Below are 24,919 nucleotides of genomic sequence, written 5' to 3'. Positions count from 1 at the left end.
GCTGCTAAAGCATTGGGTATCATCTTTATTGTTCAGAACATCAACCATTTCAGTACAATGATGTTGGAAAACCTAAATATCTGTTTAAAATAAAGATATCTAGAATGACATTTGAATGAATGAGCAGAGGCACTATAACCCCTATATTTTCCTCACATGGCAATAAACTGGAAGAAGAGAATTGATCATGTGAATGTTTCATTCATCAAATGATGGTTGGTAGAACAACTTATAAGCCTCAATCACTTCTAAATGCCACATTGCTTCTCGATCAGGTTGAAGTGATAAATCGACGATCTTGTGAACCTACAAAAAAGAAAAAAGAACAACCATCTTAGATATCTTTGCAGTCCTTGATGAGCACAATATCTTATGCATACACCAGAATTATGTTTGGGGTTTTCATATCATGAATTACAATCTTTGCAAAGGAAGCGAGTGCTTGCATGATTTCAAGTTCACCTGCAACAAAATCCATCACCAAGGCAACTCTACAGTTATACTCTCTCCAATGTACTTCAGTCATGGGCAGACATGCATTTGGAAGTAGTAGATGCCCATGAATTATTACACAAGCAAATGGCCCACAAAAATTCTATTAAAACCTATGAAGTCACTAGATGAGGAAATCCTATCATAATTAGATCTGGAAAGGTAACGTGACTTGTAAGATTGTGCTTCTCGGTGACCTGACAGATGATTTAAAAATTGATAGGACAATATCACCCACTTGCCTGTTGTTTATAATGGTTGCCAACTGAAATTGTTATTTCTTGTTGATAATGGCTAGCATGAGTGATTGATTACCCAGATATATCTGGATATTTATGTATTAGTTTTGATATCAATCAAAAGAGATGGCCAAAAGGTTAATTAATATGATTTCATAATCAATTTGCACAGAAAATACAAAATAGCACAATTAGATAGCTGCACGTAATAGTGCACTCTAGGATGTGAAATCAAATTCACAAGGCTTGATAGAGCCACCACTATAAACTTTATTTTCTGTGCAAGCCACTTCGATGATCATGAGCTGCAGAGGATACAGATAACAGTGTCCATATTGAGATGAGGGATCCACCTTGAGTCCATCTCCAGTGGTATCGACCAATCGAAAAACGGAAAGCTTGTGAATGGGAAACTAACCCCACTTGCAATGCAATCTGAAATTCGGTGGGTGAACAGCCATAAATAGCTGGCCCTGATTCACCAGCTGCTCCAGCAGTAGATATACTCCCCAATGTCAAGCTTTCATAATCAGCATTCAAAAGAACGTTGAATCCTATGGTTTTCAAGAGACTATCATGTGTAACGGGTTTAAATAATCAAATAAAAGAGGGCATATATTTTCATGAATTTAAACTTGAAAGCATGGGAGACTATGCAAGAATCTGGTGATAGAATTGGCACTAGAAGCAAATGGGACAGGTCTTGGTGTGAAAAATTGCACCCAAGAGGAGTGCATACGCTACAAATATGACCTTCAGTACTTGTTACAACCAACACTACTAGATGTATCAGGGTCTTTAATTTACACATTTTGTTCTGGACAAAAGAAAAAGAAATAACATATAATTTGCCAGAATATCTAAAATATTGAGTTCTAAAGGTTATAAAAAAGGAAAATATCACAAGTTTTAAAAAAGAAAGAAAATATTCATATTGTCATGATATTATTTTGAGAAATTTTAATTTTTTGAATATATATGTATTATGTATATATGTATATATGTATATGTATATTGTTATTATACATTTAAAAAGAGCTCCCTTAATTTCCGCAAGGAAACACACATTATTAAATTTACCTAATAAAAGCCCTCCTCACACGATATTCTCAAGATTGCTATTGTTGATTATGAAACTGACAAAACCTAGGAACAACGGCACATGGATACGGATGCAGGAACGGGAGACAATGCAGATATACTTGATATGACACGGCAGTTTCTAAAAATTAGGACACTGGGACACAGCCGTACACAGATGCTCTCTCCCTCTCTCTCACACACACATGTATATGTATATATAACTCTTAGAGGATGAACAATCACAGCTGAGAAAGTAGAAGCTGTGATTGTTGGTCACAGGGTCAATCTTGTGACCAAGAATCACAGGTTTCAAGGGATGAGCATGTTAAATTGTATTAATCATTCCTATATACATCTAGATATATATAGAGAGACAGACATATACATATATATTAAATATATATGTTTATGTGTTTATATATATATATATATATATATATATATATATATATATTGTAATACTCACTAGGGGTAAAATAGTCATTTTACTTGTAACACACATATTCATTTAGAATATGCCTTTTCCTCTTTTCTTCTTTTTTCTTTTTTTCTTTTTGTTTTTTCACATCATAGGAGGGGTCCCCCAAAGAGTCGTTGGAGGGGATCCAAAGAGTCGTTGGAGGGGCTCCAACGACTCTATGGGAGCCCCTCCTTGGGTCCCATTTGTGTATAAATAAGGGGCTTTGCCCCATGTATTCCTTGAGCTTCTTGAAGCTTTTTTCTATAAAATTTCTTATAACTTTTTAACTCTCTTTTTCATTCTATGTTTGTTTATTGCCACTTTGTGGCTTGTTGTATTCTTGCCCATTAGTGGCCTATTGCTTGTACATTTCCTAGTCATTTTGTGACATTATCATTTCTCTTTAGTGTTTCGTGACATGGTATCAGAGCCTTGATTGTGAAAGTACCACTGGCATACTCTTACTCACGTTTGAGTAATTTTTAAGCATCACTCTTTTTGTTGCTCTTCATAAAACTCCTCCAAGATGGCTGACAAAGACTCAAAGATCGATTTTTCATTCAAATTGAATGGAACAAATTATAGGATGTAGGCGGCCACCATGAAAAACAATTTCAAAGGTAAAAGACTTTGGGGTTATGTATGTGGAACCATTTCGGAACCACAATTAAAACTTATAAAAAAGGAGGAAAAAAATGCCCTGAATGAAGAAGACAAGGCCAAAGCTATTCAAGAATACCAATCTAAAATGAAAGATTAGGAAAACAAGCATGCCAAGATATTGGCATGGTTCATGAACAATGTAGAGCTCAAAATATGTGTCAATCTTGCAAAATTTAATAAAGCAAATGAAGCTTGGTTTTTTATGAAAGGTATGTACACTAAAAAAGACCTTGCTAGGCATTTCTTTTTGCAAGAAAAAATAAGAAAAACTAAGTAAGGTGACATAAGCATTAGAGACTAATATAGTGTTTTATCCTCATTATAGGATGGACTTGCTCTTCTCGAACCACAATAGGAAGGAAGTGTTATTGCTACGAGGTAAGAGCAAATAGAAAGAGAGGTTTTTTCAATTTATTCATGGGCTTCGTCCCAAATTTGAACAATTAAGAGAGTCCCTTCATAGGGCTTCTACTCCTCTTAGTGAAATTTTAGCCGACTTATGCCAAGAAAAAACTTGCTTGGCCTTAAAAAAAGATACTGATGAGGTCCATGCGGTGTCAATATCGGGAAACAATACGAGGACATATAAACGGCCTCATTTTTGGATAAATAACAATGGTGGTAGAAGAAAAATTGTTTGTCACTATTGTAATGAACCGAGTCATCTTCAACCGGATTGTCCTAAGCTCAAAAAAAAGGTGGCTTCCGTTGGAGAGTGTCTAAGCAATTCAAGCGAGGAATCAAAGAGAGATGGAGATATAAAAGACTCCATTGCATAACTTACCAAAATTCTCCAACAATTCATGAGAATCAATTCTTCCACACCTTCTACCTCTGGTGCCAATATCTCATTAATTCCAGGTATATCATCTTGGATTCATGATTCGGGTGCCTCTTTCTACATGACTCTGAATGCATCTCTTTTGTCAAAACCAAGTCTCAATACTTTTAAATCCTTTGTTTCTACGGCCGATAGAACATCATTAGATATTGAAGGAATGAAAAAACTTGAAAAAGTTCATGGTCAAAACAAAGAATTTTATGTTCCAAAAATTAGAATCATTCTAAAACTCAATTTAAATATCTTTTTGGTCTCTCAAATCACCGATTTTGGATGTAGTGTCTCTTTTTCACCAACCCATTGTTATGTATAGGATCTCCAGTCTGAGAAACGAATTGGGCAAGGCCATAGAAGAGGAGATCTATATTACATGGATTTTTTGTCTTTCCCATCCAAATCTTTTTGTAATTATGTTCAATCTAAAGATATTGAGACTTGCACAAAAGGCTTGGTCATCCTAGTATTTCTAAGTTGTATTTTTTTCTATTTTTGGAAAACTTTTGTAATGAAAAAACATTTACTTACAATGATTGTATCCTTGGGAAAATGCATTTACTTCCGTATTTAGATAGTAATTTTGTTTCCAAAAGACCATTTGAACTAGTGTATTTCGATGTATGGGGACCGACACCCGTTATTTCTAAAGGAGGTTATTCCTATTATGTTGTCTTTATTGATGATTTTACTAGATACACGTGGGTGTAGTTTATTAAAAACAAATCCAATGTTTTCTCCAATTTTAAAGATTTTTACAATCTTATTTAAAATCAATTTCAAAACAGCATAGCTATTTTTATATCCGATTCCGAAGGAGAATACATGTCAAAAGAATTTCAAAACTATCTTAAACTAAGCGGCATTGTACATTAAAGATCTTGTCCAAAACTCCTCAACAAAATGGTCTTGCAGAGAGGAAACATAGGCATCTCATTGAAACAAAGACTCCTTTTGTTTCTAAAAATGTTCCAAATTTTTTTTTGGGCCGAAGCTATTCTTATCACAACTTATCTCATAAATCGTATGCCTTCTTCTTCTTTAAAAAATGTTTCTCCTTTTGAGAAATTATTCAAAATATATCCAGATTTTAAAAGATTGAGAGTTTTTTGCTGTAAGTGCTTTGTTCTTTTTCAATGACAAGATAAATTATCACTAAAAGCTCTTAAATGTGCTTTAGTGGCTATGGTGAAAATAAAAAATATTAATTATTCCTATATATATCTAGATATATATAGAGAGAGATATTAAATATATATGTCTATGTGTCTATCTAGATTTTATATATATATATATACATATTGTAATACCTACTAGGGGTAAAATAGTCATTTCACTTGTAACACGTATATTCATTTAGAATATGCATTTTCCTCTTTTCTTCTTTTTCCTTTTTTATTTTTTCTTTTTCTATATTTGCTTTTTCACATCATAGGAGGGGTCCACCATAGAGTCGTTAGACCCCTCTAACGGTCATAAATATGACCGTTGAAGGGGCTCCAACGACTCTATAGGAGCCCCTTCTTGGGTCCCATTTGTGTATAAATAAGGGGCCTTGCCCCATATATTCCTTGAGCTTCTTGAAGCTTTTCTCTATAAAATTTCCTATATATTTTTTAGCTCTCTTTCTCATTTTATGTTTGTTTATTGCCACTTTGTGGCTTGTTGTATTCTTGCCCATTAGTGGCCTATTGCTTGTGTGCTTGTGCATTTCCTAGTCACTTTGTGACATTATCTTTTCTCTTTAGTGTTTCGTGACAGAGCATTATCAAGTGAGAATCACAACCACACCTTTCTATGTTTCAGTAAACTTGAGAAAGTGGTGTGCTTGTGATTTGCAATCACAAGATCTTGAGAAAATCCAAGAATCGTGGGGTGTTACTAACATGACCTTAATGTAAAGCAATAAAACATGAATATGACCTTACCTGCAAGCTTGAATAACAATTTTAAATCACTATAGTCAAAACATCAAATAATACAACTAGTTGATATTGAAATGCAATATAATTATGACAAATTGTAATAGAAAAAGAATGCAAGTGAATACAAAATATTAACCAAGGTCATAAAAGGAAATAAATAAAGATAATGATGCAATGTTGACTTGTCCTACACCGGTTTGACTGTGTCCATGACGTGTCTTGATGTGTTACATGTTAAGTGCGGTGCCTGTGTGACATAGGGATCAATGGAAGATAACTCAACTTAGAAAATAAAGGGAAAAAAGACATAATGTATAATTTAGAGTTCAGACTATTCCTAAGAGAAAATTACTTGGAAAAATTGACGTTAAGCATCATATCCTCCTGTAGTTTGGGTCCTTATGGAACCTGCTGGAAAAGAGCTTGGGCCTCTGAATACTTCTGCTAGAGAAAGGGACCAAGCTCATCCAGAGGCAACTTCAGAAGTGTGCCCAAAAATGTTTTATACAAGTTGTGTTTAACTATAGACCCAACATCCAGTTGTTTGAGCAATACAGTGAATAAAGCCAAAGAGGCTCCCCGTTCCAAACCTGGTTTATGGTCCTCCTCAAAGGGAAAAACAATGAATGCACTTGGGTCTTGAACACAGAATAGGTCATAATAGAGTCTGGCACAACAGGTCATTAGAAGGGAGGCATTGGTCAGAGGATAGAACTTGACATTTGTATAGGCGATCACATGAGATGGTGTTGCAAGGCAGAGAATAGGGCAAAGAAAACATAGTTGGCAGTTTTGACCCCTCCATCTCAAGGTGGTGAGAAGGCACATTATCCAACAAAAAACAGTTAACAGTATAGTAGTAAGCATAGTTGGCACTACATTATCCAACAATAAACAGTTAGCTGTGAAGGACCATAAGAAAGGGAGGCGAAGTTATCATTGATAAATTTGTACCATGTAATATTGAACAGTCTAAGCAGTGATTGTTAAAAATATATGCATATACAATGTATATGTAGTTTGTACATACATATGTAGAAATATATGTATATATATATATATATAGAGAGAGAGAGAGAGAGAGAGAGATGTAACTAGGTTAGTTTAGTTTTTAGTTTTTTGGTTTGAATTCAACTAGTCAACAAATGTTGACTAGTCAACTTAAGAGACATTGGGAAGGTCCAATGGCTCTATTTAGAGCCGTTGGGCCTCTCCCACCGTCTCTTTGGATGATGTATATAAAGGGGTGAGACCCCCTCACAAATGTATGCTTCTTGCATGATTCAATATCAATAAAATTATTATTTTTAATTTTTGTGTTAGCCGTATTTGGTGGGTTTTGTGTATGAGCCCATTTGTGGCTTTTTGGTTCTCATTTTGGTGTTTTGGTGGAACTCTTTTGAGTATCCATTTTTTATGAATTGGTGACCATCTTTTGAAGGAACTCATTTCCTTACACGGTATCAGAGCTTGGTGATCAAGCTGAAATTATTTTTGGTGCATTGAGAAGCATGCTACTCAAAATTTGAAAGCATTGAAGCTCTTTTACAAATTCTATTCAAGTGCTAGTGGGATCATGATTGTGGTTCAAGTGAAGGAGTGTTTGTGCTCGTGATCAATGGTGTTTGTTTGGTGGTGGAGCAATCATGATCTTCACCTTGTCTTTTCTTCCCTCTTCTTTTTCCTTCCTCTTCTCTATCTTTTTTTTCTTGGTCTATCTTCTTTAGCCCTTGTAAAATAGATGACAATGAAAATGTCACCATAAAATCCATCAAACTCGATGAACTCAAACTATGTAACATGGGCTTCAATTATAAAGCACCTCATATGGAGAAAATGATTGTGGGTACTAGTAAATGATTAATCCAAAACCCAAACTAATCCTCACTAAAATAAAAAGTCAGAAAGAAGTACCTCTTACGGAGGTAAAAAAACCAACGCAATGGTCTCCTACGAGAAACAGTTGAAGGAATGGAGAATAGGATATGTTAAGATTATTTCTTGGCTTATTAGTAGTGTTTGTAATGAAGTATGCGGAAAATAAAGAATGCTAAAAAGAATTCACAATGGCCAACAATGGTCTAATACACAAGAGAGATAATAACCAAGTCCACTATGGGACAACATAAACAAGCCTTGAGAAAGGCACAAACTTAAAATAAATACTCTTTATTGAAAGAGAGAGCTCTAAAAAATGATAGATACAAAGGGGTTCACCCTTATTTATACAAAAGGAAAATCCTTAAAAGAGAAGCCAAAAAGAGGGCTCCCATAGTGTCGTTGGGAGCCCCCGATGGTCACATTTGTGATCGTTGGGGGGGGGGGGGGGGGGGCAACGACTCTATGGTGGGGCCCCTTTATGGCATGTGTAGAATAAAAATAATAAAGAAAAAAAGAAAAAGAAAAATAAAGAAAAACCTAATCTACTAAAACAGTTGTTTATTAAACAACTATGTGAAAAGACATAAATACCCCTATTGGGTATTATACATATATATATATATATGTATGTATGGATACATATTTTAACACCCCCTTCAAAGTTCAAACCACCACACTATGGAAGGCCAAACAATGATCATTATGAAAAATAAGGCAAAAAGTCTAAGAAGAAAAAAGTTATTTGCTATGTCAAAACCTATTGCCCTAAGTTGAAAAGACCTTACAAAAAAGGGGTAGTCTCGATTGCACAAGAGTCAAGTGAGTTCAAAACTACACAAAAATCATCTATTGAGAATATGACCTTGACTTAACTAGTAGAAGTTCTTCAACCTTTACTCAAAGGAGCGCTATCAACTGGAGTCATGGTCTACTCCTTTGGCATCACTGATACTGGTAAATCTCCATGGCTTTTTGACTTAGGTGTCTCATTTCACATGAGGCCAAATGGTGATATCTTATCCGAATGTTATAACTCAAGTGGGTTAAATGTACTTACTGTTGATGAAAATCTCTTCAGATAAAAGAAATATGGAATTTTGAAAATATTTTTTAAAATTCAAAAAGGTTTTCTATTTAAAAAATTAGATATATTTCTAAATTAAATATAAATATTTTGTTTGTTTCTCAATTATTTGACCATGAGTGTAATGTTTCCTTCTCTTCTATTGGTTGTCAGATGCAGGATCGTCAGTCAGAGAAGTTGATTGGGAAATGCCACAAAGAAGGAGGTTCATGCTACATGATTTTTTTGGAAATAGCCAAGAATACTTTTTGTTATAATGTTTAGAAACTAGATTTAGATTTATGGCATAAAAAGCTAGGCCACCCTAATGTATCCAAAATTAAGTATTTTCCAAAGATGATTTTTTTTTTGTAATTCTGAAAATTTTATGTGAAGATTATATTCTTGACAAAATGAAGAGATTATCATTTCAAGAAAAAAACTTTATATATACACAACCACTTGAGTTAATATATTCGGATGTTTGAGACCCAACACCTATTCTATCTAAGGGAAGGTTTGCATATTATGTAATCTTTGTTGATGATTTCACTAAACATACTTAGATTTATTTCCTTAAAAACAAATCTAAAGTTTTTTTACATTTTCAAATATTTTACAATTTGGTCAAAAATAAATTTAAAAATAATATCTCTATCTTTTGCACTGATTTAGGAAAAAAAATTATCAAAAGAATTTAAAGATTACTTAGATTTAAATGGAATCACAGATAAAGAATCTTGTCCTTATACTCCACAACAAAATGGTTTAGCTGAAAAAAAACATAGGCATGTCATAGAAACCACAAGAACTTTGCTCATTGCAAACCAAGTACCTAAAGACTTTTGGGTTGAAGCCACATTAACTGCAATTTATCTCATTAACAGAATGTCATCTGCCTCTTTAAAAAATGTATCACCAATTGAAAAACTTTTCAAACTAATTCCTGATTATTCTAAATTAAGAGTCTTTCGGTGTGGCTGTTTTGTTTTTACTGATAAAAATGATAAACTTTTCCCTCGTGCTATTTCATGTCTTTTTGAGATATATGAATAACCAAAAAGGCTATAGATGCTTTGATTTCATAAATAAAAAGTTATATATTTTAATAAATATGTCTTTCTTTAAAAAATAAAGGTTTTTTGAAATTGAGAAATCTAAGAAAATAATTGAGTATTCTTTCTTTCTGGATCTAATTCCAAAGTATGATGATTGTGATGTTGATCTTGATGAAGATCAAGAAGTTAGAAATGATATAGTAGGTAAAGAACTCACGTGATAATAAGATTAGAGAAGAGCAAAGTTGTATCCAATATTCCAAGCATAACAATTCTAAACATCCATGTGCCCTTGAAAAATATATTGCTAATGAAAACCATATAGAAAGTAGAAGGTCATCCAGAGTATCAAAACCTCTTGAAGAATTTGTGTCTTATGATTCATTTTTACCTAAGCACCAAGCCTACATTGCATTAATACATTTCTACATAGAACCCTCAACCTATGCTCAAGCAAAAGAACATTTTGAATGGGTAGAACGCTTTAGAAAAGGCAAATACTTGGATTATTAAAGATATTCCCCTAGGAAAAAAAACCTATAGGTTATCGATGAGTGTATAAGATAAAAACTAAGAGTGATGGAACTCTTCAAATGTACAAAGTCAGATTAGTTGCCAAGGAATATTTCCAAAAGTATGGAATAGACTATGAAGAGACATTTGTCCCAGTTGCTAGGATGACCACAGTAAGGATCTTAGTAGCTCTTGCCCCTGTGAGAAGATGGCCAATATATCATATGGATGTAAAAAATGCATTTCTTAATGGGAATTTGGTTGAAGAAGTTTATATGGAAGCACCGCCTAGTATAAGTGATGCAGGGCAGGACCCGATTGGGCCCATCGTGCCACTCGATCCATCACACAGGGCAGATGAAGGACCCCGTGAATATGACTCACTTGCAGGGACGGAGCCACGACGCAGGGAGGTACCCCTGCGCACCTACGTCAGGCGTGGTGGAGCTCGCACGCCCCAGAACCAGCTGCAAAAAGATACTGACCCGGGGCGTGGGTCGGATCCAAATCTGGACCCACGACCCGGTCCAGCAAACAGTCTTTAAGAAGACCTGTCTAGGGTTGCGTGAAGGCAGAGAATATTAAAAACTTCAGCCGTCTTCTACCTTCTGCAGTTTTCCTGTTTTTTTTTCTTTCTTTCTGCCTATTGTTTTCTTTTTTTTCATTCTTTAGTTGTTATTGAATTTCCTCCTGTTATCGACATCCTTGTTGAGATTAATAAAGAGTTCAGCCACTGTCCTCACGGTGGCCATTGTTTCACGCCTCCTCCAAGACAGCTGCATCAAAGTGGTATCAAAGCCGCACCCTTCCTTCACCAGCGAGATGGCTCTTGAAGCAGGGACCGATCCGGTACGCAGCGAGGAACGTGAGGAGGCTCGCAGCGAAGATCCGATGCTGCGTGTGATGGAGGTACTTACCAAAATCCAAGAAAATATGCTGCGGATGAGCAGGGATGTTGCCAGTCTATCAAAAAGAATGGATGGTTTCGATGAACGACTGGTGGCCCTTGAAGCATCCGGTCCGCAACCCCTAGTCGCAGGCGCAGATCGGGTGGATGGTGTTGCGACAGGCGTGAACCCTGTTCAGTCTTCAATCTGTCCGTCGACCCAACTCCAGCACATTACTGCTCCTTCGCTCCTAACGGCACCAAGGCAGACTTCAAATCCGGGTACTGGCCAGCAACACCAGGGAGCCCCGATGAGCAGCAACCCCCTGGTAACAGGCCCACCGTCCAAACAGCGCCTCCCTGCGTCGGGTTCGCAGATAGGGCCGACCCTGCAGGATCCCAGCCGTGTGCAGGAGACACCTGCTGGGCCCGGCGAGTGGTCGCGCGTGCCTGGGGTTATGCTGCAGGTCGACCCAAACCTGCAGGGTCCCAGCTTTGCGCTGGGCCCACCTACAGGTCCAGAATCGTGGCAGGGCACCACGCACGATGCGCAGCACTTGAACTGGGGTCGACAGGGCCCCAGCGTCACGCTGGGCCCAGTTATAGACCCCGGTTCGTTTGTCCGAATCAGGGGAGAGCCATCGCTCCCTCCCGATCCCGCCCGGAGAGGCTCCGAAATGGTACCTCTACGAGCGGGAGCGGGCCAGACCCATTTGGAGGGACCTGACATCAGAGGGTCCAATTCAGTTCTTGTTCCAGCAGGGCACAGACCCGTGTCGTTGGGACCAACCCTTGGGTCCCAGGGAGCGGGTCTGGGGCTAGGCCATCCGTACCCGACCTACCTAGTTGGCTCAGGTGCGCGGGCAACCCCGCACCAAAACCAACCCAATAATTTTGACCTACAAAGTAGATCTCATGCCGACCCTAGCCCATATCGGACCCGGACGGAGCTCCAGTTTGGATTTGAGCCGGGTCAAAACCAGACCCATAATCTATTGGATCGGGGATCGAGTTCAGACCAAGACTATTATCCCCAAAACTCGAACCTCGATCCTTCCCATCCATATCTGGGTCCGACGAGTAGTGTAGGAGTGGGCCCGAACCACATCCCATCGAGCGAGTCAACCCATCCATATACCCATCAAGCCCCATACCCATACTCAAACCCAAACCAACCTGGTTACCCAAACTTGACCCAAAACCCAATCCAGTATCCGGCCCAAATCCATACTCCTAACCCACAACCATATCATACCAATCCAACCCGTCTGGAACCCGAACCTCAACCGAACCCTCCCCCGAACCTTGGACTTCCCGTCATTCCAGTACCACAATACCGGCCACAGATGGTGCCCGCCCACGGGCAAACCCGACCGAGGCAATGTCAGCAGGAACCGGCGCGCCCCGACCGTCAACCCCTCATCGGGAGAGGTCGACAGCACCAGCATCCCGGCGAACAATACCGCCATACGGGCAATGAAGCAGCATGAGACGACGATCTTTTCTGGAACGAGCATCCCGCAGGAATAGTGGAGCCGCGACAACAGAGACCACCAGACCATTCCTCCACCTATGGCGTGAAATTGGATCTTCCGGAGTTTGCAGGACGATTCGACGCGGAGCAGTTTTTTGACTGGTCTTATGCAGTACAGTTCTTCTTCGATTATCACACAGTTGCTGAACATCGCCGTGTCTCGTTAGCTTTTACACGATTGAGAGGCCTAGCACAGACATGGTGGGTGGAGCTACAATGATCAAGGGAGCGGCAGGGATTAGAGCGCATACAGTCATGGGAGGAAATGCAAAGACTGATGCAGTCAAAGTTCGTGCCTTCGGATCACGCCGAACGAGCCTACAAGGAATACCTGACCCTGCGCCAAGGTTCCCGAACTGTAGCCGAGTACACCGCGGAGTTCCATCGTCTTTCCCTGCGTGTGCAGATCGAGGAAACGGCTCGTCAGCAGGTCACGAGGTACATTTCGGGTCTCCGCCCTGCTATCTTTGATGATTTTAGTTGTGTCACAGTCGAAACATTAGATCAAGCCAGCAGTTATGCCATGAACATCGAGGACAAGTTGAAGCGGAGGCAGGAATATCGGACAACCCGTAATGAGGTCTCCAGCCGACCCAAGCCCAGTTTCCCAACCCGGGGAGCAAGCTCCCCTAGTGATTCAAAAACTAGGACAGACCTTAGCAAACCTGACCAGTCAGGCCCAGCTTTCCACACCCGGTCTAAAGCCAAACCTATGGAGTCGACCCTTCGTTGTTTTAGGTGTCAAGAGTTAGGACATGTCGCGTCCAAGTGTCCGACCATGAGCAAGAACACCCATCTGGTTGAAGGGATTGTCGAGTCTGCAAGTGAGAGTGATAGTGATGACAATTCATTAGTTGAGGGTGAGGATGAGAGGGGAGTTATAGAGTTCGACGGCAACGTCGAAAGTTTGTTGTCCATCCGTCATGTGTTGACCACACCCCGAGAATTGACCCCATCGAAATGGCTAAGGAATAACATTTTTAGGACCCGATGCAACTGTGAAGGTCACGCTTGTGATGTCATCATTGACACCGGAGCATGTGAGAACATGGTATCTGAGAGTGTGGTGTCTACCTTGAAACTCAACACCGAAAAGTTGTCCCAACCCTATAAGATGGCCTGGTTCAAGAAAGGGAATGAGGTTCCCATCACTCAGCGTTGCCTAGTCCGGTTTTCCATGGGGAAACACTACCACGATGAGGTGTGGTGTGATGTGGCCCTTATGCATGCGTGTCACATTCTTTTGGGACGTCCCTGGCAGTTTGATCGCCAGACCACTCACGATGGCCGCAAGAACACTTACTCTTTTATCTTTAATGGCCATAAGATCGTCCTTCTACCTATCCGGGAGACAGGTTTCCCCACAGTTGACAAACCCGAGCGAGTCCCCCGACTCGCAGGCCTCTCGTACCGGCTTTTCCTGGACCACTGCCAGGAAGATGGCTATTGTTATGCCCTGGTGGCTAAGCCAGCGATGAGTTCGCATGTGTCCATTCCCGCGGATGTTGCCCCTCTTCTCGAGGAATTCCGCGACGTTATGCCGGATGACCTTCCTGATGGGTTACCTTCGACAAGGGTGGTTCAGCATGCTATTGATTTTGTGCCCGGATCGAGTCTACCCAATCTTCCCGCTTATCGCATGAACCCCTCCGAGCACACTGAGTTGTTAAGACAGGTTCAGGAACTACTGCAAAAGGGTTTCATTCGTGAGAGTGTTAGTCCTTGTGCCGTGCCTGCCTTACTCACTCCTAAGAAAGATGGGTCCATGCGCATGTGTGTCGATAGTCGTGCGATCAATCGCATCACGGTCAAATACCGTTTTCCCATTCCTCGTTTAGATGATATGTTTGATATGTTATCCGGTGCCTCCATTTTCTCTAAAATTGATTTAAAAAGCGGATATCATCAGATTCGTATATGCGAAGGAGACGAGTGGAAAACGGCATTTAAGACACGTGATGGATTGTACGAGTGGTTAGTCATGCCGTTTGGGTTGTCTAATGCCCCCAGTACCTTCATGAACATGATGACCCAAGTCTTGCATCCGTGTATTGGGAAGTTTGTTGTCGTCTACTTTGACGACATCTTGGTCTATAGTTCTTCATTGTCTGATCATTTGAGTCACCTGCGTCAAGTCTTAGATATTTTGAGAAAGGAAAAATTGTATGCCAATGCCAAGAAGTGTGAGTTTATGACATCCAGTGTCGTGTTCTTAGGGTTTATTGTGTCTTCTGATGGCGTCAAGGCCGACCCTGCTAAAGTCCGAGCGATTGTCGATTGGCCTACCCCAAAGACTATAGGAGAGATCCGTAGTTTCCACGGGTTAGCCACCTTTTACCGACGTTTCGTAAGGAATTTTAGTACCCTTATGGCCCCCATCACGGAGTGCCTAAAAGGTACTAGCTTTCATTGGATGCCAGCGGCTAGCAAAGCCTTTACGATCATCAAGGACAAAATGACCAGTGCTCCTGTGTTAGCCCTCCCAGATTTTAGTGCAGTCTTTGAGGTTGAATGTGATGCCTCTAAAGTGGGAATTGGTGCAGTCTTGAGTCAGAATCGTAGGCATGTCGCCTTCTTTAGCGAGAAACTCACTCAGGCCCGGTGCCAATACTCTACTTACGATGTCGAGTTCTATGCCGTTGTACAAGCCCTTCGTTATTGGAGGCATTATCTCATTTATAAGGAATTTGTCTTGTACACGGACCATGAGGCATTGAAGTACCTGAACAGTCAGAAAAAGTTGAGTGCTCGCCATGCCAAGTGGGTCAGCTTCTTGCAGGAGTACACCTTTTTGCTTCGGCATCAATCGGGTACCCTGAACAAGGTGGCTGACGCTCTTAGTAGGAAGAACAGCCTTCTGATGACTATGTCGGTGCAGGTCATTGGTTTTGAGCAATGCAAAGAGTTGTACCCTACGGACCCTGATTTTCACAAAGTCTGGAAAGGGTGCACCTCTTCAGATCGCAACCTCGACCCCCGTTTTTGTATTCATAATGGTTACCTCTTCCGTGGTAACCAATTATGTGTACCCAATTTCTCCCTTAGACTTCAGTTGATTTCTGAATTACATAAAGGAGGGTTAGCAGGGCATTTCGGGCATGATAAGACGTTCGCTCTATTAGATGAACGATACTTTTGGCCCAAAATGCGCAAAGATGTTGTCAAGTTTATCCAAGGCTGTCATGTGTGTCAAGTGTCCAAGGGTCATCGTCAGAATAGTGGTGTGTACACCCCGTTACCCATTCCTGAACGACCGTGGGAGCATGTATCCATGGATTTTATCGTGGGCCTTCCCCGCACACCACGTCGTTTTGATTCCATTTTAGTAGTTGTTGACCGGTTCTCCAAAATGGTTATCTTTGTTCCGTGCAAGCGCACCACCGATGCCTCGTTAGTCGCCTCATATTACTTCAAGGATGTTGCCCGTTTCCACGGTCTACCTCATACAATCACTTCCGATCGCGACACGCGTTTTATGAGCCACTTTTGGAAATCGTTATGGGCCCTGTTGAAAACTAAGCTTCAGTTCAGTAGTGCATATCATCCCCAGACTGATGGCCAAACCGAAGTCGTGAACCGCACTTTAGGAAATTTGTTACGGAGTCTAGTGGGCGAAAATGTCAAAACTTGGGATCTCGTATTGCCCCAAGCTGAGTTCGCCTATAACAACTCTGTTAACCGTTCTACTGGTAAATCTCCGTTCCAAGTAGTGTATGGTCGGTCTCCCACCCATGTCGTTGACCTAGCCCCTGTATCAGATCTCTCAGCTCCAGCTCCGGATGCCTTTGATGCCGTTGAGTATATGCGTGACGTTCACAGACAAGTTCGGGCCAAACTTGTTGAAAGTTATGAGACCTACAAAGCTTTCGTAGATCAGAGTCGTCGTGATGTCCAGTTCGAGGTCGGTCAACTCGTCTGGGTGTATCTGCGTCCAGAGCGTTTCCCTGTAGGCACCTATAGCAAATTAAGTCCTAAGAAGTATGGCCCTTTTAGGATCCTTCAGCGATTGGGTTCAAATGCTTACCTCCTTGAGCTGCCCGATGATTGGCATATTTCCCCTATTTTCAACGTGGCTGATCTATATGCTTACTGTGGCAACAACAAGTCGACAGAGCCGACTTCTTCCCAACCAGGGGAGAATGATGCAGGGCAGGACCCGATTGGGCCCATCGTGCCACTCGATCCACCACACAGGGCAGATGAAGGACCCCGTGAATATGACTCACTTGCAGGGACGGAGCCACGACGCAGGGAGGTACCCCTGCGCACCTACGTCAGGCGTGGTGGAGCTCGCACGCCCCAGAACCAGCTGCAAAAAGATACTGACCCCGCGTGGGTCGGATCCAAATCTGGACCCACGACCCGGTCCAGCAAACAGTCTTTAAGAAGACCTGTCTAGGGTTGCGTGAAGGCAGAGAATATTAAAAACTTCAGCCGTCTTCTACCTTCTGCAGTTTTCCTGTTTTTTTTTTTCTTTCTTTCTGCCTATTGTTTTCTTTTTTTTTCATTCTTTAGTTGTTATTGAATTTCCTCCTGTTATCGACATCCTTGTTGAGATTAATAAAGAGTTCAGCCACTGTCCTCACGGTGGCCATTGTTTCATGCCTCCTCCAAGACAGCTGCATCAATAAGTATTACTAAAGGAAAGACTCTTCGTTTATATAAAGCTTTGTATGGTCTTAAACAAACACCAAAGGCTTGGTATGACAAGTTCAGTCAAGTCATGCTTGATGTTGGATTTAAATCTTTTTTACTAACATAACTTTGTTTATTAAGATTTTTGATAGAGGTATTATTATTCTTCTCCTATATATAGGTAACATGATTATCATCAGAGGGGACAAATAGGGAGTGGAACACATTAAGAAACTTCTCAAAACAAACTCAATCCAAATTGGATTAAATATTGTTGTCTACAGAAATCTTGGATGATAAGAAGGTTGACACTCTTGAAGTTATCAACACTAAGATGAGAATTGATAATGGAGAACTACTGAAAAATCCGACACTGTAAAGACAACTTATCGAGGCACTTTCTTATCTTTCAATTATGAAACCTGACATAGCACATGTTCACACAACAAGCCAGTTTCAGCAAGTTCCTACTTCTATTCATTTGGAGACAATTTTGTGTATTATTAGATATATTAAAACATCTATTTTTTTAGAACTTTTTGTCTGCTTCTTCATCATTAGATTTAACTGTTTATATTGATATTGACTGGGGAGGTGATCCTAATAACCGACACTCAACCACTGGTTTTTGTGTGTTTTTAGGTGACTAGTTGATCTCATGGAGGTATAAGAAACAACAAAAGGTCACTCTTTTCAACTAAAGCAGAATACCGAGTCATGGCTATAACCACTATGGAAGTGGTTTGGCTAAGAAGATTGTTGGCTGAATAGGAGTCCAATTTAAATGAGCATCAAGGATGTGTTGTGACAATAAAAGTTTCACCTACATTGTTAGCAACCGAACCTTTCATGAACGCCAAGCATATTGAGATAGACTGTCACTGTGTACGAGAAAAGTATCTACATGGCACTGTTGAACTTCTATATGTTATTTTTGAATATCAGTTGGCGGATTTCTTCACCAAACCTCGTGTTGCTCCTAGATTTCACTTTCTCTTGGACAAATTTTCCGTTATCCAACCATAAGTTTAAGAGAGAGTGTTCAAAATATATACATATACAATATATATGTATTTTGTACATACATATGTATACATAGATATGTAATTAAGTTTAGTAACTAGGTTAGTTTAGTTTTTAGGTTTTTAGGTTTTTGGTTTGAATTCAACTAGTCAACAAATGTTGACTAGTCAACTTAAGAGACGTTGGGCGTTGGGCCTCTCCCAACGTCTCTTTGGGGACTCTTTGGATGATGTATATAAAGGACTGAAACCCTCTTACAAAAGTATGCTTCTTACATGATTCAATATCAATAAAATTATTATTTTTAATTCTTGTGTTAGCCACCTTTGGTGGGTTTTGTGGCAGAGCCCATTTGTGGCTTGCACTCACAAACTCTCAGATTTTCGAGTCAAGAGTGTTGTTTTTGAAGAGAGAGTTCCAGAATCTGAAGAAAGGAGGCCTAAGTGTAATGAAGAAACTCAACAAGATAAAGAATATTACATACCAGCTTCCTATGATCGAGTATGAAGTATCTAATAAAGATAACGTATTACAAATTCAGAATGGATTGGGTGTCGAGTTCCAAGTCTTATCTACTACTCTTATATGTCAGTTTGAGGTTCTCACTTTTGATGCACTCAGACCAAAAATGCTTCAGTATGAGATAAGCATGAAGGGCCTAACTGAGAGTACTAGAGACAATTCTAGAGAAAATCAATAGGTGTATTGTATTTACACCTATTTTTGTGAAGGATCTTCACATGAAGAAGGTGTTCAATGAGAGTGAGTGATGTGGGAGGATGTATGTCTTCAACGAGGATCTGTTGGTTGCTACTTGAGGAAACCAGGAACCTCAGGACTTACTTTTAACCCCACATCAGAGAATCATGAGGATCTTGAACAGCCCATGTTGTGCAGATCAACATGTGTCAGACATCCAATTGATAGATGGGCAAGTTATGATAACTTCTCACTTAATCATCAATTGTTCTTGGTAGAAACAAAAAATATTTTGAGTCGAGGACATTTTTAAAAGACAAGTCAGACCAAAGATGGGTGGATGAAACGAGTGAAGAGATCAAGGCACTACATGAGTGCCGAACATGGGATATTGTAAAAAGACCAATTGACAAGAATGTAGTGGGATAAAAATGGGTAATATAAAGTCAAATTTATACCAAATGACAGCATATAATGATTTAAAGCAAGATTGGTTATGAAAGGCTTCACGCAGGAATATGGGTTGGACTATGATAAACTTGCAAACTGGTGGTCAAAATGAGAAGCATCATATTAGTTTTATCTCTTGCCTTTCAATATTGATGGGTTTTAAATCAATTAGATGTTAAAAATGTGTTCTTACATAGGGGATTTAAAATAAGAGGTATATATGGAGCAACCTAAGGGTATTGTGAGCAAGATGACAAGTAATATGTTTGCAGATTGAAAAGGTCGATATATGGACTAAAACAAGCATCAAGGTCATGGTTTGAATATTTCTTAATTAAGATCCAAAAGTGTATATTCAAACGATCAGCCCTAGATCATTCTCTCTTCTTATTTAGAGACGAAAAATATATCACCATCATCATATATGTAGATGGCATTATCATAACTGAGAGTTCGGAAATTCATATTACTCAAGTCAAAGATCTCTTACGGAGAAAAATTCATATGAAAGACTTGGGAGCATTGAAGTACTTCTTAAGAGTTGAGGTAGACAAAGGAGCCGATTCTATTACTCTTACACAACATAAATATATTCTTGATGTTCTTGAGAGATCGGGTATGAAAGACTACTCCTAGCATTTTGAATCATGAACTAAGCAAGGATAAAGATGGAACTCCATACAGAGATCCCACATGATACAGGAGCATTGCAGGTATATTACACTACCTAATGTTTACTCGACCTAATACAACGTATGTTGTAAGTCGGGTGTCTCAATTCATGCATGATCCTCAAGTAGAACACATGAAAGTCGTGAAGAGAATATTGAGATACCTCAAAGCAACCATTGGAGATGGATTTGTATATAAGAAAGACATTGCTAATAGATGTGATAGTGTTCAAATTGTAGCTTGCTCAGGTGCGGATTGGGCTGCAGATCCGGATGACCAGAAGTCTGTTTCTGGATATGGTATTTTTCTAGGGCAAAATTTAATTTCATAGAGCAACAAAAAAGCAAAGAGTTGTAGCGTGGTCTAGTACAAAGGCAGAATATCGGTCAATGGCAGCAACTACAGTGGAGGTCACATGGATACAACATCTAATGGAAAAAGCTTTAGAAAGTGAGTCAGAATCAATTCTCTATTGTGATAACCAAAGTGCAATCAAAATTGCACAAAATCCTATTCAGCATGAAAGGACAAAACACATTGAGATTAATCAACATTTCATTAGACAAAGGATAGAGGACTTTGTATTATAAGCTAGGTACATTACTACCAATGATCAAGTAGCGGGACTTTTTACAAAATGACTCACTAAAGAGATATTTTGGTTTCTGAAGAGCAAGTTGAATATGGTTTAAAACCATGTTCAACTTGAGGGGGGTGTTAAGACTAGAGTTACTGGAAGCTTCTTAAATAGGTGGGAAGCTCGCTTTCTGGAAACTCACTTCGGAAGCACGATACTCCTCGCGTCTGAAACTTGACAAAAACCTCGATTCTCCCATACTTCTCCTATGCTTTTCACATGCTTCATCTATTTTTATTATATGTTCTCTGACTCTACTTTTCGTGTTTTTTATGTATTTTCTCTCTACCATCTCACTCACTTCCATGTGCTTTCTCTACATTGGCCGTCGTTGTTTTTAGATTTTGTTAAAAATTTAATTCTTATACTAAAAATCATAAAGAATAATCACTTTTATTTTAGTTTTTATTTGTGTTCCATTTTGATTCACATTCAATTCTTCTATTTTTTTTGTTCCTCACTTCCTGCTTCTTATACATTTTAAAATGCATCGCTTCTTGCTTCCGCTTCCTGTATCGTTTCATGTTTTCGCTTCCTAGTTTAGCAACCTTAGTTAAGACGCGTGGAATGGATCGGATCATTAGGATCCAAGATCCACACGTGGGCTGTTATGTTTTAAGTTGTAAAATTCCTTGACATATTTATCCTTTCATTGTAATATTATGGTAACCCCTAATGAGGGGCATCTATGTCCAATGTAAAAATATAAGAAGTTATAAAACAAGAGGGCATAATTTTCAGTGTGTGCAGCCTCTATTCTTTGAAGAAAAGTTCCCCTCTTCTCTCAAGTACTCTTTCTCTCTTGCATCATTGAGTTAGGGTTCGATTCACATTGATGCCCTAATTTTTACATTAGGTGCATGGTTGAAGTGCCATTGCCATTCATGTGAAACATCTATTTAGTTAGTTCCTGCATTTTGCAGAGGCTATTAATGCATTCTGTTGATCAGATTGAATGGTGCATGCGCCATATCATCTCAAAATTAATAGATTATTAGTATTTTTGTCCCTTCAGTTTTTGCCTAATAACCTGCTTTTAGTTTGTCCATCCTTATGAATGAAAATCTGCAGGATTCTTGTTGTGCATCATTAGGCATGTTAGTCACTACTGCTTCATGAAAAAAGTGTGTTTGATGCAGTGAATTGAAGAGTGAGAGAATATTGAATCCCTACAAGTCTCCTTTCTCTTTGATGGAAATATGCAGTAGGGCTTTAAATGCAACAGCTGCTTGGTTTTACAATTGATTATTGGACCGTCAATGTTGGCAGACTGCCTCATCCTAGTTGGGCCTCATTCAGGGCATAAAAAAATTGACATGTCACCTTTTCAGATGTTTTTGGTGAGTCCAATTTTTCAAGGAACAATCAAACTATGATACATTGAAGCATTATGGGAAATATGGTTCTTTTCACCAAGGTTCTCTTGCTCAATTTAGGTCATAGAATGGAGATAGAGAGAGCAAGAGGGAAGATACCATGACTTTGAATTGTTCATTGATGGAAAGTAAATTAAAAGCATACCATAAGCCCTATTTATATGAAATACAAAGTTGTATACGAGTAAAAGAGGATTTTGGTGTCTGTCGAGCTTGTCTAGTTGAATGTGTATATGTTTTGTGCTGTAAGTAAAGTTAACGAGAAGAAAACCTTAAAAGCAGTGCAAATTTCATAGAGGAAAATCTAGTTTTCAAACTCTTACCATGAAGTCAGATGATGGCAAGGTCAAGACTGCCCAAATTGGAAAATGGAGGTAAAGATGAAGAATATATTCGTCGAAGGGAACACTACAAATTCGAATGAGAAGCACCCACGTTTTGCAGATTGGGAGGTTCCCCATATGTTAGCAACTGTCTCCCCTACTTAATGCCACCTTCATTCTTGGGAGAACCATTATTGTTGTTGAGACCATCAAAGAGCTGTGTGGCAAACTCTTAAAGCAAAATGTAGATAAGAATTATTAGTTGACAAAATAAGTCTGTTAATAGAATTGATGACTAGAAGATTTTTATGCAAAGTTGAGGATTGTAGGATGGATTGAACTTACCATCCTGACAAGCATTCACATTGTGCTGAGGAACAGAGTGAAGATATTGAAGAGAAAGAATAATGCAGTTAGAAGTTGTTCTAACTGAACTAATTAATTCTGCCTCATCAAAAACTAAAAATCCACAAAAATCAAATCTTTGTGTCCTCAAGTGAAATGCTTACTGCCCAACCAATTGTTTCCGGCTGCACTTTCAATGTCCATGCCTTTGGACCTCACCAATGTTAAGTTGACTCCCACACAAATGAAAAAAGAAAAGAAAATCTCAAGTGCACCATTTAAACTCCACATTGTTGAGCTTTTTTTTAGTCTGAGTATTCTCTTTCTAATATCACTGTTTGATTAATTGAATACATAAGATTTTTTTAATTTATAACATGATGGCAGCCTTTCATCTCAATGCCCTGCAGCAGTTATCTTATAGCTCACAATCCACAATGAGAAGCACAACGATTTCCATCATGGAAAGAGAGCACCACAAACAGAACAAACCATTTAGGTTGCAAACAGAACAAACCATAGATGCATTACTGCCTCTAAATTCAACGTATTACAAAAATACAATGTATAATCCTCATACCTTGATGATTGGCAATTCGTTTGGAGGAACAACAAAAACACCAATTACCATAACATACATCCCTGCATAAAAGACCATCAATATCATCATGACCAATGACAGAATGCATGCTGGGCTGTTAGTGCAATATGGTACACATACCAATCTTCCATTGTTCTTGTTGTAACTCATTGGTGAGGTGGAGCTCTATAACGTCACTCCCATCATCCAGTATGTAGCGCCCTTCGTCCTGTCCTGAAACTAAAACACCCTGCAAGTGGTAGGATTATTCTACCATGTTATAGAGAGTAATTTTAGAGAGAGAACGATAGGGTGGTTACCTGCAACCAGGCACGCTGGAAAAGGATGCCACCAATGGTCATGGCAGAAGGTGAGGAAGTGGGGCGTGCATCTTTGAGCTGCCCACAGAAGAGCTTCAGTGCTGCCAAACCGTAGTCCATGCCTCTCTCTCTCCCTCTCTCTTAATCGAACCCCACCAACTACCTCATTTCAATTTCTTTGTTGCATGGTCTGGAAATGGGATTCATCATCAACCATATCGTTTGTCGTGAAGGAGTGGAACCAGTCAAGAGAGTAAGAACGAATTTCGCTATCGAACTCAAAGAGCGTGCAGATTTTCAGGGAAAGGAAAGGGGACTTTTTCTGTCTCGGTCTGCCCGTCTCTTGCTTAGGCTTCCCTTCTCCCTTCATGATTTTCCCTAGCTTCACACACTCAATCTTAGCCAAAAGGCCGAGAGCCCAGGATCTAGATCCATGCCCACCACGCCTAGATGTCATAAATTTTATATCTGCAAATCTGCCGTTCAATCTAGCCCAAGTGCCACCTTATTAGCAGAAATGTCACAAAATTCGTTCTTGGAAACATCTTGATATGAGCCAAAAATTTTGGCAATAGCCCAGAGGAGGCTGCAGATGGGTAAGGGGGACTGAGGCTTTTACATTGCACGTAACCGAGTTCGAGTCAAGCGTGGGCTGGCTCGGTTTGTCTCGTTGGAAAAATCAGGTTGTTCAAGCTTGGCTCGAGCTCAAACCAAGCTTGAGCATCCCATGTCTGTGTTCGGCTCATCGTAGAACATCCTTAATGTAAAAAAGCTTCTGAAATCATGTGATAGAGGTTCATGGCAGGATAATTCGAACACACGACCAACATCTTACTCATCAGGTTAAGAGCTTCAGTTGTTCATTTAATTAGCAACACAATATACATATATGCAAACTACATCCTTATATAACTATGCAAACCGATCTTAATAGGGCTTATCGAGCTTACCCAAACTCGATTGTCTGTTGTGTACCGAGCCTGAGTTTTTGCTCAATCTTGGCTCAATTACTTTCTCAAACGAGTTTGAGTTGAACTTAAACAAGTCGAGCCTTTGTGCAGCCCTACTTTCACACCATGACACCAATGAGCTGGGGCTACTTTGTAAGTTTTTTCTTCCGTCATCCCTGGAAAGGAAAATCTTGAGAAGTGGATCCTGAGATACTTGAGTTTTCTTTTGGAAAAAATTCCCTTAAGGGCCAAACTTTTGCTCCTAATTTCAAATATG

At 39.6% G+C, this 24,919-nt stretch overlaps 1 protein-coding gene across 1 annotated transcript; it reads right to left on the bottom strand.

Annotated features, from left to right (window-relative positions):
- On the bottom strand, positions 1 to 24,027 carry LOC149827815 (recQ-mediated instability-like protein). The gene is made up of 4 exons (XM_090018257.1): positions 23,693 to 24,027; positions 23,514 to 23,622; positions 23,373 to 23,434; positions 1 to 306 (listed from the first exon to the last, which is right to left on the bottom strand). The coding sequence occupies exons 1-4, from the start codon at positions 23,810 to 23,812 to the stop codon at positions 199 to 201; spliced, it is 399 nt and encodes a 132-aa protein (XP_089874383.1). The 5' UTR covers positions 23,813 to 24,027; the 3' UTR covers positions 1 to 198.
- Between the last annotated feature and the right edge of the window lie 892 nt (positions 24,028 to 24,919).

This window comes from Nuphar pumila, chromosome 10 (genome assembly GCF_984573655.1).
Source record: "Nuphar pumila chromosome 10, dmNupPumi1.hap1.1, whole genome shotgun sequence".
In the NCBI taxonomy this organism is placed as follows: domain Eukaryota; kingdom Viridiplantae; phylum Streptophyta; class Magnoliopsida; order Nymphaeales; family Nymphaeaceae; genus Nuphar; species Nuphar pumila.
The sequence above is the reverse complement of the archived record's forward strand: the minus strand, read 5'-3'. Positions and strand labels throughout refer to the sequence as shown.

Bases quoted from the DNA above. Each gene is read 5' to 3' on its own strand.
- LOC149827815 (XM_090018257.1), bottom strand. From the start codon at position 23,812: ATGGACTACGGTTTGGCAGCACTGAAGCTCTTCTGTGGGCAGCTCAAA. The intron at 23,435-23,513 runs GTATGTGTACCA...TCTTTTATGCAG, and splicing joins ACAAGAACAATGGAAGATTG to GGATGTATGTTATGGTAATT. The intron at 307-23,372 runs GTATGAGGATTA...TCTTTTTTGTAG, and splicing joins ACGAATTGCCAATCATCAAG to GTTCACAAGATCGTCGATTT.